Here is a 16,098-nt window from a genome sequence, read left to right on the forward strand (position 1 = left end):
TTGCAATATTGAACAAATGAAGCATTTACTTTTGTGCAGAAAAACAAATCCATTAAATATCAGTGTTGCTGAGTACAAAACTAAAAGCTATTAAATAAATATTTACCAGGTTTCTCACTCACTTTCAAGTATTTTACTCCACGACTTTTCCAGTTTTTTTCAGAAAAATACCCACAAAATTCCAGACTGGATTTTTTACATTAGTGGCTTTCTTTTTATGAATCTAAAGGTGTGTTTTTCTGTGCAGCATATGCAAATTCAAACTATACAGCATTATAATATCAGAATTTTAATCATTTTGTAATGCTTTAAAAATATTAATGCAAAGGAGTTTTTTTTTTTCTTTTTGTCTTCCCATTTCGAAACATAAAGTCCTTTAAGTCCCTTAAGTCTATCTTGAGCAAATTTCTACAAGACTATTTCTATAAAAGACTACTCAAAACATGTTTTCCCCACACAAGTCAGCTTTTACAATTTTTTTTAAGGTTTTGGATGAAATAAGTGATTTTTCATTTTCCCTGTTCTGGCAATTTCAGGTTTTTGCTGATTTGAAGGAATCCTGTATTTACATACCTCTTATGATCATTCGAATTTAGGTCATATCTGCTAATTACAAAAAGTGAAACATGCCACAAATATGTGCACTTCAGTTAGTTTAATAATCAATCATTTGTCTTTATTCATAGCGCACTATGATCATACATGTTATTGGTCAAGCACAAAAGAAGCTGAAAGTTCTTATAGCTAAACTCTTAACTCTTTATCAGACCATTATGGGACAGATGTGTATCTTAAGTGCAAATCAATTTTATAAATTATCACTTATAAATTCATGTTAGAGAGACGTCAAAATACATCCCAACCTGTTTTTGTGCGGTGGATAAAGACAACATAAAAACATTTGTTCATTTTATAAATAACTTTGCCTGTTTTACAAATAATTTTGTCTATTGAGTCCCAATGTGATCGAAATTTTCTTACACCGCACAAAAATAAATTATTAAATAAATAAAAATTTAAATAAATAAATAAGTTAATTGAAAAAAAAGCACAAAAACAGGTTTGGGTGCATTAATAGTCGCAAAAGTTTGTAAAAAAAAATTATTGTAATTTGTTTTTTTTTTTTTTTTTTTTTAAAAATCACTGCAATTTTTTAGATTCTATCATAGTGCTTATTACAGACTTCAAAGAGTTAATTTGTTACATTGGTTTCATTGAGCTAAAAGCTGATGACATATTTCCCTGAAGTGTATATGAATCCATTGAACATTAGATTATTAGAAGTATGAAAAGTTAAGTAACGTGTTTCTGCACAATGTTAATAAAAATTAAAAAGAAAAAAAAAATTATCATTTTATACCAATTAAAAAAACACTTTAAGATAAGCTTCAATCGATAGATTACAGGTTAAAAACTGCTTCTAGACTAGTGTACAATTGAGGCAGTGAGAAGCAAATGTATGTAAGTGGCAAAATTAAAAATTTGAGATAACCAGTGCAACTGGTAGGTGAACCTCTCCCCTGTCTTGGAGCAAGATGTAGTACTAGTAGCCCTGGTAGGTGCTGCTATGCAGCATGATTTAGAAAAAAATTTCAACGAAAGTCTACCTAGGATGTTATCTTTAAACGAGTTTTACTTGAAACTTGAAAAGAAAATGTCCACTTACATTGTGGTGTTGGTGGTTATGTCAGAGGGGGTATATTCACTACATAACTCGGTTTTAGTTGATCAGTGTTTAATACACATATTTCCACGTTCACTCTTCCAGCAACAATCTTGCTCTGACTGCCAGTGCTGATTCTCAGTTAACCTTGTGGGAGTTCAAGTGATTGCGCAATTGGAGTTTCCATAGTTGCGCAATTGGGATTTCTCCTTTTGCATGAACTGATCTGATGAATTTATGGGTTTCCCACAACATCCCTTCGCTTCTCACTGCATCAATTGTGGCTGGTAAAAATTTAAAATAAATAGAAGAAAAAAAAATAGTAGAGAAAGTTTGCCTGAAATAGGTAAATAATGGATTGTTGTAAAAGTAAGAATTCAAAAAATAGGGTCCTCTCAATAATCTCATTCAGAAAACTTTAGTTTCACGAATTTGATTGAACAATTTGTCATAACCAGACTTATGTTTCAGAGCGGGTTTTACCAAGCACATTTTTTGAAACATTTACATGGTCTATCAAATTTGGTTTCATGTGTATTCTATTGATTTTTGTTACAATAGGTTACCTAAATGGAGAGAGGGGATGTTCTTACAAAACGTTATATTGTTACATAATAAATGAATTTCTCAATAATTAACATAAACTACCATAAACACACAATGAGTTAGTACAATTTTTCAGTCATACTAATTTCATTTCGCAGATAAAATTGAAATAATAATAATAATAAAAACTATATTATTTTTGTCACCAAAATCTTTACTAATAATAAAGCTGAAAGTCCCTCTGGCTGTCAGGATCTCTTTCTGTCCGGATCTCTGTGACGCGCATAGCGTCTAGACCGCTTGGCCAATTTCATGAAATTTGGCAAAGTTAGTTTGTAGCGTGGGGATGTGCACCTCGAAGCGATTTTTCGACAATTCGTAGTGGTTCTTTTTCTATTCCAATTTTAAGAACAAAATTTTCATAAGATGGATGAGTAAATTACTAAATTGTCATAATGTGCAACTGTAACATGGGCACAAGCCAATTGGCGAGAAAATTCATCATACATTATTTGTAAATGAACAGGCGAACCAAAAGACCTTTTAATTTTCGATTACGAGCAAAGCCGTGCGGGTACCACTAGTATTAAATGAATAAATAATTGAAAGCGTTTCTTAGAGTGAAAAATTTCGGAGGCGGTTTGAACCCTATAAACCACCCCCTTGCATACGGCCCTGCAATTACATAATGATTATATATACGATACTTAGTTGTCTGTGTTGAGTGTATCCAACTGCTTCAGCAAATAATGTCTCGCAGATATGTGGCCCAAACAGGATGACAAATACTGAAATTGTATGGCTGTGAACTAACACTGTAAGTATATTTTGCTACAACTGAAAGCTCTTCCATACATTTTTGTATCTATAAAGCACACTATTTTAATTGGATGCATTGAATTAACTGGAACATGTTGAATTTTAACTTCCGATTCCCTTTCTTTTTTTCTGCATACAGTATTTTGCACTCTCAAAAAATACTGAATTCAGTAAAAAATACCGAAAAATCACATGTCTGCTGTCTGTTAAGTGTTGCGACTGGAAAAGAAAAGTAATTTCTCTTAAATTTATTTAAAAACCAAGACTGAGCAAAACGGAGAAAATTTTTCATTTTTTAAGTACTTGCTTAAAAAATCCAAAACAAAGCACCTTGTCTAAATAATTAAGAAATTTGGTACAAAATCAAGCACTTTAAAGAGCCCTTTGTAACAGGTCAATGAAGTAAAACATTTTCAAGGACCTCTGAGAATTAGAGATGAGTTTGGGCTCATGTTTGAGAGCCCGAAAACTTGTAAGCCCGCCCAAACCCAAGGAAAACTCTCTTGGATTAAAAACTGAGCCAACTAGGAACAAATATGATTTAATAAAATGTTAGTCTCAGCTGTTGTTTTACATCAACTAAATACGAGTACTTATTTTGCAACTGCAATTTGATTTTTAAAAAAATATTAATGAAGATATGTATTATGTTAAAATTTCTTCAAAATGCTACAGATTTTTCAGATGCATTACTAAATGATATATTGTAATTGTAATTTCAAACACACATATTATAAATAACTGTTAATCCATTTTGTTTTTATTTGTATTAAATTTTTTTGTGCGCAGGTGGCACAACGAAAGAGGGAGAGGGGAGGGTAAAAACACTCTCCGGAGACCTTGGTCGTCACATTAGTATAGTGATCTCTCGCTTCTATACGACCTCTGTTATACGTGTTTTTCTCATTGGCCTGGCCAGCGATGATACAGTTCGGATTCTTCAAAGAATGCATTCTTTTTTGCACAAGTGTGGGATTGGAATTAGCATTGTGATTGACACCGAGAGGGGAGAACGAGTTACAACAGGTTAGCCTATCGAGGGTCTTTTGCATCCTCATAGACTATAGCTCTGATCACGCGACATTTTTTAGGTTTTGGGGAATTTGCTTACATACTGTACAGTTTATAAAAAATGACAAAACGTACCACTTCAAATTTTGCATTTTTATTAAATTACAATGCGTAAGTGGAAATTATGTGCGTATTTATTCATTAGTAATAGTAGTGTTCTATCAGTATTAGCATAACTGATGTTAACTTATTGCATTTAAGCTTATTTTTGGGTTTTCCCCTTATGCGTTGTCCTCTTTGGTCGTGTATAAGTGAGAGGTCACTGTATCAACTGATTCAAATGTTCTTCTTCCACAACATGTGTTTGTATGGAAATTTACGATTGAATATTTTCCAACGAGCCTGAGCCTGAAACCTTCGTTCAGTTCTTGAGCCCAAGCCCACTTTGGGCCCAGCTCATCTCTAGTGGGAACCCTGCCTTTCTAATGCAAACACACCAAAACTCTTTAGTGGTTAGGGAGAGCTGTGTCACCGCCATTAACATGGCTGAGTGGTACTGACTATTATCTCTTCAGACAAATATTATCAATAAATTAGTTTAATTATGGTAAAAGTTAAAGTGCATTATGTTAACTTAATTCTGATGTAATTTTCATCAAGTTCAGTAAAAAGAAGAACTATTTGACCTTAATTCCTAAGTTGTAAAATATTTTACAGTGGATAACTAAGTAATACAATTCAACTATAATATAACCTTGATTCAAAGATTGTCAAGGGATTGGAAAAAATTATCGTGAAAATTAAGGTTATCGTTAAATTAAGAAGCATTGCAGTCAAATCATAACCAATAAAATGTATCCTTAAATTGAGGAAATCATTAAATTGAAGTTATACTGTACATGCAGTTTTCTATCAAAATGTTAGTTGCGGAAGTTAACATATTATTTTAGCCACTCCGGATAACAAAGGCACAGTATAAATTGCTTAAACATTAAGTCATTTAAGGCACAAAATTTAGTACGGATTGGCAAAACAGTTTTACCATCAAAAACTGCAAAAATAAATACAGAAATTGATTAAAATATATGACCAATTAGAAACAAGGAAAACATTAAACAAGACGGGCACTTGCCTCTTCTGATGTAGATATTTTAAAGACACCATTGAACTGATCACGGCGCTTTGGTTTCGGGTTTGGACAAATTTCCACCATTTTTCTAGTTAGGGACCTCGTGTGATGATGATAACTATCAAGTAGTTCGGAAGAATTCTTTGGAGAAGCAGAAGGACTCTACAAAGGAAGAATGCAAATAAAGATTTAATGTAAATGAACATATATCAAGGCTATAGGGTGGTAACTTACTGAATATACCTGCCTTGCCTGCAATATTCGAGTTGAACCGAACCATTGTTTCGGTCCTTCGTCTGGTCTGTGCTAATTCTATATTAACTACCAGTTTGTTTGGCACTCTTGGCTTCCTTAAGAGGTTTTCCACCTTCAGCTCAGTTAGTCCTATGCCGGGCTGATGAGTGCTAATAAGCACAAAACTGCAGTCCTCGGCTGGAATTGACTGAGCTGGCGGTGTATTTCATGTTTATGTTTGTTGAATTTATTTGAAAATGTTGAGCGAACATATTATTCTCCTGTTCAACAATCTTGCCAAATTACAGAATAGCTACAAAAAGTTGAATGAAAATCTTGAGCTAACTGGATTCTACAATGCAAGATCCTTTTTCTAAAAGTGAAGGACCCCCCCCCCCCCCCTATCGTGAACCATTCTTTAAAGTAGCAATTCTTAACCAATAGTCTGGCGCCAGTCTGCAGAAAAATTTGACCGGTCCTCAGTGATTTTTGATGATTTTTTTTTTTTAAATCCAAAAAAGAAATATCCACAAAACAATATCTTATACAGCCTCTTTTATGCAAATTTTGTGATTGATTTTTGTAGTTTTCAATACATTTTCAACAATGTTCAATGCTCATGTATATTTGTTACAATACCTAATTCTCATTTTCAACATTTAAATGTTTTTTGTAACAGTTCTATAACACCAAGTAAAGTTTTGTTTAGATTAATTCATTTACTCTTATTATTTGCAAAAAGGAAAGAAAAACCTCAGCCTTTGCCAAAATGTTTTTACAAGTGTGTAATGGTCTCCAAGTCTAAAGTTAGTTTTTTTTGTTTCTTTTTCTTTTTGGAAACAAAAAAAAAGTTGGTGAGGAGTAGGGTGTGTACCTCACAGGTCTGTTAAAAAATTTATATGTTTTTAACAGTTTGTAAATGCAAGTCCCCTAGAGTAAATAAACAAAAACGAAAAAGAAAAGAAAAAAAGAAGAAAAAACATTGGTCCGTGATTAGTTTTCAAAAGCTTTTGCCGGTCAAAAAAGGTTGAGAAATGCTGCTTTAGATTGAGGCATTAACAGTTGCCAAGAACGGGTGTAGTCCTTCATATCTAGGTTAATGGGTTGGTCCAACATTCACTAAAATTAACTAGACAATAATGTGGGGGCATGCATGTCTCTTAATTTACTCATATATTTTTTCTACAGCTAATGCATAATTTTTCTAATTACTTCCGTAATTCTTATCACTGGATTCCTCCACATATGACTACACAACTGGACTACCAAAAAAGGAAAAAAAAAGCTTTGTTTAATCTGAAGAAATAGCAAAAACAGCTCAATGAAGAAAAGTGAGGCCACCACAATAACTAGATTAAATTTTTTAGGATTTTTTGAGTAAAAAATCTAAAACAGGTACATTGAATACTAGTCACTCCGGTACGTGAATCAGTTTCACATTTGCAGACATTGCAATGTTACAAATAAATATAACATAATCATATAAAAATTTATTATAATGCATATGCATACATAAAACAAAAAAATCAACAGAATTATATGCATACTTAAGGAATAAAACATGTTTCAGAGTAATTAGGTACATAAAATTGTGAGATTTTAGATGATATTGATGAGTTTACTTGGTATATTTTGTAGAACAATTACTAAAAACAACTTTAAAAAATACTTTGTATCATTTTCTAGTTAATTATTTTTCCATTTTATTTTTACTTTTGTACCAAATACAGTTTAGCAAAATAATTAGAACAGTAATAAAATGTGGAACAATCTTAATTAGAGAGAAATTTAATTAAGCACAAAAGTTGAAAGTGTAAATGTCAGAAAATTTAAAAGTATAAAATGAATTAACAGAAAACTTCACAAAAGGAAACTCAACATAAGAATTTTATTCTTGTCCTATTATTATAAGGAAAAAAAAAAAAAAAAAAAAAACTTTTTTGCAACATGATAAAAATATTTTTTTTTCCGCATTTAATTTTATTATATTTATTAATTTTTGCATCTTTGCATTGTGGGCTTAGAACATTTTATGCACTACAAGCTGAATTTTTTTTTTTTTTTTTTTTTTTGCACAATTTGCCTGGTTTTAGAACAAACTGTATGCTTAATAATCAAAAAAGAAAGTATCAAGCAAAACTTGAGATGCAAATACATGTATGAAAATAAAATTTTATCTACTAGTATTTCATAAAAGCACATGAATGTTTTGTCAATACTTTGGCACAAGTTATAACTTTATTACAAAACACCATGAAGACCTTGAACATCTTTTCCTTAGCACAAATAATGAATTTGATTGCAAAACAAAATAAACCTGTCAGAATAAAATTAAAAAAAGTCAATTATGAAATAATATAAAAGATCACGGTCAAAGGAGACATAAAATATGCAGGAATTTGAAAATTTGTCTTTGAACTCTTCCTCTTGGTTAAACATAATTTCACAATAATATTATTTTCTTATGTTCTGATTGAAAGAACAAATAAAAAAATAACAATAAACAATGAGACATACATTTCCTTTTTTTTCCAGATGATCTCTTAATTTTGGTTTTGTCTTCAATTTTGGTCTGAGCAGATACTCTTTCGACTTGAGTTTTGCAGCTGCTTGGCTTTTACAGTAGGCTTCTTCCATTTCTTGGGCTGCTTTAAGATACTTTTGAACTGTTATTTTTCTTTCTCTAATAGATTCAACACCGGCTAAAGCTAACATGAAATAATAACAAATAAATAAAATTTGAATTCAAAAAAAAAAAAAAAATTCTATGTCTTTATTAAAGTTTAGCAACTAACTTTCTTCTCTTAAAATTTTGAAGTTATTTAAGTTACAATCAATGAATGTACAATGTAAATATAAATCAGCAGATATGTGTTTTTTACCAAAAATCCTGTATCCTCGATATCCCTTTTTCATCTGCACATGTTCAACAGTTTTAAGATTTCTAAAAGCGGCTCGTAGTCGTTGTTTGGCATCTACAAAGTCTAAAGGAGTTTTTGGTGTTCGTCTTCCTTTGAATATGTCCCACCCCTAAAAGAAATACATAAATTAAATATCAACCTTTAAAGCTAATGTATATGTTGTGAAAAATAAATTAAAACCTAAAAACAATGTTAGAAAATTTCATTCACCAAGGATTGCTTTTTCATTTTATTTACTTATTTAGAAGCTAAACAGCTTTACATACACAGAGGACAGTGTGCTAAGCGCTTTGTCTCCAGACACACACAGGAAAGATTTACAACACAAGAGAAAAAAATAACACCCAGGGCACCTGCGGGAATCGAACCCACGAACTCCGGCTTAGAAGACGGAGCTTCTACCACAAAGGGAGAGCCATGGATTACCCCAAACATTACTTAAAACCAGCTGCCTCGCCCGCCTTTACAGCGTCCCTCAAAAATAAAAGTTACCTCAAGTGATGCGTGTTCAACACTCAGGTTTGAACAAAAAAAAAAAATAGAAATTTTGCGGCAGATTGCGGAATTGCAATACCATTTCTGCTTTTAATCAAGAAATTTCTGTACTCAAAAATACACTTTTTAATAATAACTTCATTAAAAATCTTGTTGAAAACATTTGCTTAAGTATAGCCCCTTGGGTGAACATTTTGCTTCTCTTGAAACCATTTAACTGTGTAAATGTATGATACAACCATGACAAACCATTTTTTATGGATCGCTGGTGTGGAAGGTTTTTACACGTGGGAAACGGCTGACTGGCATGTTTTTGGATTATTCTCTTCCGATATAGACTTATTATTTTTATTTTACTTTTACGTTGATAACTGGAATGAGTTTTGCCAAGGTGAATATCGGATTGGTTCTGTTATAAATGGATCTCAAGGTAAGATAATTTTAGTTATTGGCAGGTCCTGTCCCGTGGATGGCTAATTATTCGGAACTTGCTTTCCTAATTAGTCGATGCGAAACACTCTTTTAATTTTATATTTAAGTTCTTGTTTATAGTTTTAACATGTGGTGCATTCTGCACAATGTTATTCTATATTGCATATACTGAAGCTTAGACACTCTTTTAGTTCACAGTTAAATTTTTTGGTCTTTTGAACATATTTATTGAATCCTCCACGGCTGATGAGCACTGAATTCATACTTTGTCTTTTCCTATTAAATAGCTGCTTGCAATTTTCCTTTTTTTTCATCATTTTTTTGCATAAATTGTTTAATGTTTTAATGTTTGTTTTTCTGGCTTGCATATTTTTTTTATTTACTTGGCTTTTTAGCTTTGCTGCGTTGCGCATCTATGGGATTTTAGTGTGGTTTTATCAATATTTTTCACTTTTGTTATTATTATATATATACAGTGAAGCACAGTTTATATGTTTCTCTTTTATACGTTTTTATCATTTGTACACTTTTTCATACAGTCCCTTTAGAAATGTATAAACAGTGCTTCATTGTGTCTATATATATACATATATATGACAGAGTGAGAGGAAAGAAAGACAGAACTATTCCTCAAAAATTTACATACAGATCAAACATACAATAACATACAGGAACGTATGGTTGCAAATGCAATGCTGACATGTTACATGCCCACGAATAAGCTTTAATTTCAATTTTTTCCTCCCTGGCCCTATTGCTGTTGCACAACCTAGCATCTCCATGTGGGGGCTATGAATGCAATGGCACTTTTTCACACCTTAGCATCTGAATCAATGTTAATACATAAATAATAATAACAAAAAAAAAAGTCTTCCGAGAATTTTTGAATAGCAAAAAATAAAAAAATACAATGGCAATACTTACTATGAATACAGCAGCATCACTTTTAGACCAAGAAGACTTTGCCTTATGCGTCCATTTTATCCAAAATACCGATGGATCATCTGAGTCCCACTTCAAAAGATCTCCATATGTTTCATTGTCAAGGGCAGGTATTACAAAATCACGAATGAGCGAATGACCCTGAAATACATGAGAATTAAAAATATTATTCATTGCAAGAGCCATTAATTTTGAACTGCTCTCTAGAAAGAGTTTATATAAAAAAAATATATATATATGAAACATTCTAAATCATAAAAAAAAGTAGTGATAAATGAGATAAAGAAATGCCTTTGTGCAAAAAAAAAGAAAATATAGATAAAGTTAAACTGCACCAAATTTGTAGAGAACTATTATTAAATATAAATAAAAGCTATTGGCTGCAATTGGATGTCTTTGCATTCAAAAGCTCAACTTTCAGCAGTGGGGGCGATTCAGGAGGGGGGGGGGGGGGGGGGAGGGAGGCAACCACTAACCAAAACTAGAAATTATAAAATAAGCAGAAATATAATTATTTGTTGAACTTTGTATATCTGTTTATGAAACATTGTTTAGATATCAGTAAATCAATTGTTTTACTTAAACAAGCCATACTTGTTCAATAAAATTATTACCAACTGATTATGACACCTCAAAATACTTTGGGGTAAAGAATTTAAGTCTAATTCATGGCTAATGGTGTCTTTGGGGAAAGTTATTGTGCACATAATTTATCAAAATCTTCAGAAAACCGTCAATTAAGTTGTTAGATTTACATCAATTTCCTCTTATCTGCTCTCAAAACCAGCCCTTTGAAAACGTTGTACTTCTTTTCTCTCTTTTGTTTTCTTTTATTGCTGCTTAAAGTCCCATGGCTTTTAGTTGTCATTTATTATTTTTTTTTCACCCCACTTTTAAGCGCCAATCACCACCACGGCTTTTCTGCATTGAAAAAGGGGCTACTTGAAACCCAAAACATTTATCTGCAAATTTGTAAGAATTTACATTTTTTTTCTGTTGATGATACATGCTTTACTGTTTCTCAACATCCTCTGACCCAGGATTGGTAAGAATCAGAAATTTTTTGCATACCTGTGAGCAAAAGAATACCAGAGTAGCTTCAAACAGCTATAAAACAATATTTACCTTAAAAAAAAATAGAAATCTAAAAAAAAAAAAGTATGAATCTTGTAGGTAAAAAATTATTTTGATTTTTTTTTTAAGAAAAACCTAATAAACAGACATTCTGAAAAAAGAATAATGTAAAATCTGGAATATTTAAAAATTTCCAGTATAGCTTTTTTCAGGAACCAGCAGAAAATGACATTCGAAGCAGGATAACGTATGAAACGGACAACATAAAATCTAAGTTCCACTTCAATTGCACAAAAATTGCATTTGTCAGATGTCTTTTCATCAAAAAGCTTACTTAGCTGCACTAAAAAGAGGTTCAACGTTATCCGGAAACGCATGTATGCAGTTATCTTCAATTTTTATGTAGTTATACATTTTTAATTCTTGCTTTTACATTTTTACAAAATGAGGTAGTGTTATATAATATAGAATGAAAATCAGATGATAAATAAAGGGCAGGGGGAGGGGGATGCTTAAAGCAAGAGATGCCAAAAATAGCTTTGTATTTCAGCTGAATAGGGTTTTCATAGTGTGCAATTCAGGAAATTATATCAGGTAAACGACAACCCAGCAGCAGATGCTAAAATATTGTGGTCCAATCGCATGAAATGTGCTGAAATGGCTGAAGACGTTTTCCACGTGTATATGATGCACTGCACCAAACATTGATGCTTTCGGGACGTAGAAAGTTTGAGAAGTTATGGCAGTACCTTTTAATTAGGATTAGAAAAACAATAATTTTTTTAAAAACAAAAATTTCTATAAATTAAGAAAAAAGGACAAAATAAAAAAATCTGAAGAAAAACGGGGAAAATTGATGATTAAATGTAAAACTGAGAAAAGGGCAAAAAACAGGAGCTTCCCTTAAAAACGGGAGAGTTAGCAGGTCTGCCGTTTATAGAATTTAGTTTGTGCTGGTTAAAAATATTGAATACACAGTGATGCACCATTTTTGTTTTTATTCTATATATCTTTTTAAAATCAGCCCCATCAGAGTGCAATGCATATAAAAAATACACATTGTATGTTTTTTAATATATATATATTTTTTTTTCATACAGTTGTTTTGAAAATGCATAAACAGCACTGCACTGAACATAAAAATATCTGATATTTTCGATATTTTAGAACAAGAAATGATCAAAGCCTGTTTGTTATAAACTGATTTTGTGAGAGGTAATGCAAAATTGCTCCAGCAATACTACTAAATATACTGCAATGTATTTGCAAGGACATTGAATGGAGGAAAGAACAAAAGAATCTTACTGAGCCTTTTAAGTCCTGGTGTAGCGAAGCATTTACTGAAGTATCAGGATCCTAAAGGGAAAAAAATTCAACCTTGAAAAATATGCTATTTAATAATAGAGAAATTTATGAAAAATTTATTTATTTATTTATTTCACAAATGTCGGGTATATTGGCCATTAGGCCATAAAAATGCCGGCTCTCCAATATTTCTCGACAACACAATTAAAATTAGTTAGTGCAGAGCAGTCGTCCAGATGAGCAGTGTCCATGACTTGTCCAGAGCTGCATAAAGTGCAGGTAAAAAGTTTCAAAATTTATTAAAAATACCACATTTATTTACACTATATATGTGCAATGTTAACACACTAGAAATTATACAGGAAAGAGCTGACTTGTTAACTTTAAGGGGAAAAAATGAGGAAGATTTAACATCAAAAGCAAACTTCAAAAATAAAATGATCTCAGAACACAATATTTTGTGAAATTAACTGATAGAAACCTTTAAATTGTATTAAAACATTCAAAACAGCGAGCTCATAAGCTCAAGTGCCCGGCTCACCGGCAACTCATTTGGCTCTAAACAGAAGGTTCTGGGTTTGAATCTTGGAGTTATGGTCAGCGCTTTTAGTTGTGAGCTCTGACATGTCTAATCCTACACTCAATGGGAGTTTTTGCAGTTTTTTTCTTATGCACCAACACACACGAAAGATTTCCGTAAGGTAGCTGAATAATTACCCTAAATGTCATTTGAACTGAAACTTACTACTAAGGGCAAAGTTATGTAAACTACAGTAAAACCCCTCCTATGCAGGAAATTTTTAATTCCCAGATTCCAAGGGAAATAACATTATTAAACCCCTGTCCTGCAGATACCCTTCTATTGAGGACAAAAACATTTATTCTGTTAGTGTTCACATTAGAGGGTTTTTACTGTAATACTATTACAGATTAATTTTGAAGCATGGGGTGTAAAAGGTATTATCTAATGATGAAGCTCTCATGTGAACTGGAAGTAAATGAACACCTTGTTGTAGAAAAGTTCACACTAGTCCTTAAAACGTTCCTTTTATCCTTGAAACTCATTGAAAAGTTAAAATCTTAAAAGCTGAGGCTATCCTTTTGAGGGGCAGAGGTTGCACCCTGAAAACACTAATTTTCACTATTTTTTTCCCTTTTTCTCCCCAAATTTTTCGAGTTAAAATCACTTGAATTCTTTTCTTTTGACTTCAATTTACACACACACACACACACAAAAAAAAAAAAAAAAAAAAAAAAAAACTTTTCTGTTGCCCTTATTTTTTTTCAAATCAATCCAATTTTTTAACTCAAAAATAGGATTTTTTTTAAGGCTTCAAAACCTTTAACTAGTGTTAAAACAGTCAACCAGTCTTCATTTTCCCTGAAGTATTCAATCATACTTTTGAGAAAGAATCAAAATCATTTTTGCATACATAAACATGTTTTTTTCATGCCTTAAGGTGGACGGTGTGAATAAATGGGCACACCATCCCCAGCGATGGAAATCCATATATTTTTTTTAATCACTTAAAATTTATGTCTAGATAATCAATTAAATACATAATGTTTTTTCAAAAAAATTCAAACATTTTAATGACTGGAAAATGTTATGACAACTCTATAAAGCAGAAATATAAAACTTCATTAACTTACGGATGCTGGGCTTGGAGGTTCTGATTCATATTCCGATTCTTCATCTGGCTCCTAAAAATAATGAAGTTCTGTTTAATATAAGAAAATATTCCTAACCTAACCAATTTTACAAGAACTCTTAGTTGAGGTAAACAAAGATGACCTTTGTTTCTCATCAATATTTGCCACTTTTATGATTTCCATACAGAACTAGCTAGTTTTTGATGACTTAGAAATTGAATTGTCCTTCAACTAAAGTTATGATACAAATAAAATTTAATAAAAGAAAAGCTTACTCTAATTTTTTCTAATTTCGAAAAAAGGATTTTTAACATAAAGTTGGGATGGTATTGAAAAATGAAAAAAGTTCTATACAGCCAAAACTTGTTATCCCAACATCCAGATTTCACGATACTACGGATGTCACGTCACTTTTTCACAGTCCCATGGTGCATAAGTCTTGATGTTAGGTAACTCTGGATTTCATGTCAGTGCTCTATTTTGAACCTCTGGTTACCATGACAGTTTGGATTCTGCAGACAGGCTTGAATTTTTCTTAACAATTGAAATATATACAATAAAATAATGGGAACATCTGAAAAAGTTTGCTGTAGGAATTTCTGGGTAGTGATTACTGATAAAAGACTTGAGAATTTTAAATAATAATAAACTGTAATATTATTACTATAACATTTTTGAAATCTGAATAACAAAAAAAAATCCTTACTGAAAAAATAAAAGTATGTTTTAAAAACTGAAAGACTTACCTGAGAAAAAAAATTCTCCTCTGAAACAAATTCCATTGGTTCATCCTGAAAAAAAATTATCAACATAACTATTTTAAGTATATACATTAATTTTCATACAACCTTTTAATTAAACTTGACTAACATCACAGAGTATCCTAACAGCAATTGAACATTTATTAAAAAAATAAATAAAACTAAATACTAATTGCATACATAAACAGAAAAATGAATACAGCAAATTTTATTTTCAAATATAGGAACATTATGTTTATAACAAAATTTACTTTCAAAGCAAAAATGGTTTTAAAAATTTTCTATGGCACAGTCAAAAAAAAAAAAAAGAAGCTGAAACAGGGTGTTCCTAAAAGCCCCCTCCCCCCTGGAAGGGAGGGGGCAGCATACTGGGAAGTTAGGCCAAAATAACTGTTATCACTTAATTCCTTAAATAAGCTTTCTTATGATTTCGGGTAGCAGTAATTTCTAACAGATTTATAAAACTATGGCAATACTGAGTAAAAATTCTTACTTTTACATTACTGTTTAAAACGGACTCTGAACTGATTTTGATAGTCGTCGACTCAGGAACAATTTGTTCATTCTCCACCTAGGTAAAATATTAGAACATAGTTACCATTTTGCAAACACGGCTACAATTGCTCTTGTATTAAACACAATCAAGAATTTATTGCTAGAAGGATACAGTTAAACTTATTTTCCCAGGCATCCCTATTAAATGCTGCAGCAATCTAAAAAAGTTCTATTGTATCTCACACATAAAAATGAAGCAAATAAGCAATTTTAATCAAGTAAAATAAATAAACAAATACATAATAAATAAAAAATAATAATTCAAATACTCCAACCAGGAAAGAAAGAGTTCATTGTTATTATTATTTTAATCAGTTTAATCAGGGGTTTGAAAGATTTTTTATGAGTAATTAACAATAGCAACTTTCTTCTACACCAAAAGTCAGCAACCTTTGTATATTGTTTTAAACAGAGCACAAGTATTAGTGTAAAGTTGCTAATTTTATTTTGAAAACTCATAATGGTAATATACTGCAAAGAATGCATTTATTGTTTTAATAACATAGTGAGATAAATGATTTAAATTAACAGAAGAATTTGCTAATTTTATTTTGAAAA

General features: G+C 31.4%; 1 protein-coding gene across 1 annotated transcript in view; it reads right to left on the reverse strand.

Annotated features, from left to right (window-relative positions):
* Window positions 1-16,098, reverse strand: part of LOC129230531 (muscle M-line assembly protein unc-89-like) — a 63,420-nt gene that overhangs the window by 12,361 nt on the left and 34,961 nt on the right. Inside the window, exons 12-19 of the mRNA XM_054864935.1 lie at window positions 15,479-15,556; window positions 14,971-15,015; window positions 14,225-14,275; window positions 12,572-12,622; window positions 10,175-10,333; window positions 8,285-8,432; window positions 7,920-8,110; window positions 5,172-5,330 (exon numbers count right to left, since the gene is read on the reverse strand). Of these exons, the coding sequence (XP_054720910.1) occupies window positions 5,172-5,330; window positions 7,920-8,110; window positions 8,285-8,432; window positions 10,175-10,333; window positions 12,572-12,622; window positions 14,225-14,275; window positions 14,971-15,015; window positions 15,479-15,556 (882 nt within the window). The remainder of the gene's footprint in view (window positions 1-5,171; window positions 5,331-7,919; window positions 8,111-8,284; window positions 8,433-10,174; window positions 10,334-12,571; window positions 12,623-14,224; window positions 14,276-14,970; window positions 15,016-15,478; window positions 15,557-16,098) is intronic.

This window comes from Uloborus diversus, chromosome 9, assembly GCF_026930045.1.
Source record: "Uloborus diversus isolate 005 chromosome 9, Udiv.v.3.1, whole genome shotgun sequence".
NCBI classification, from domain to species: Eukaryota; Metazoa; Arthropoda; class Arachnida; order Araneae; family Uloboridae; genus Uloborus; species Uloborus diversus.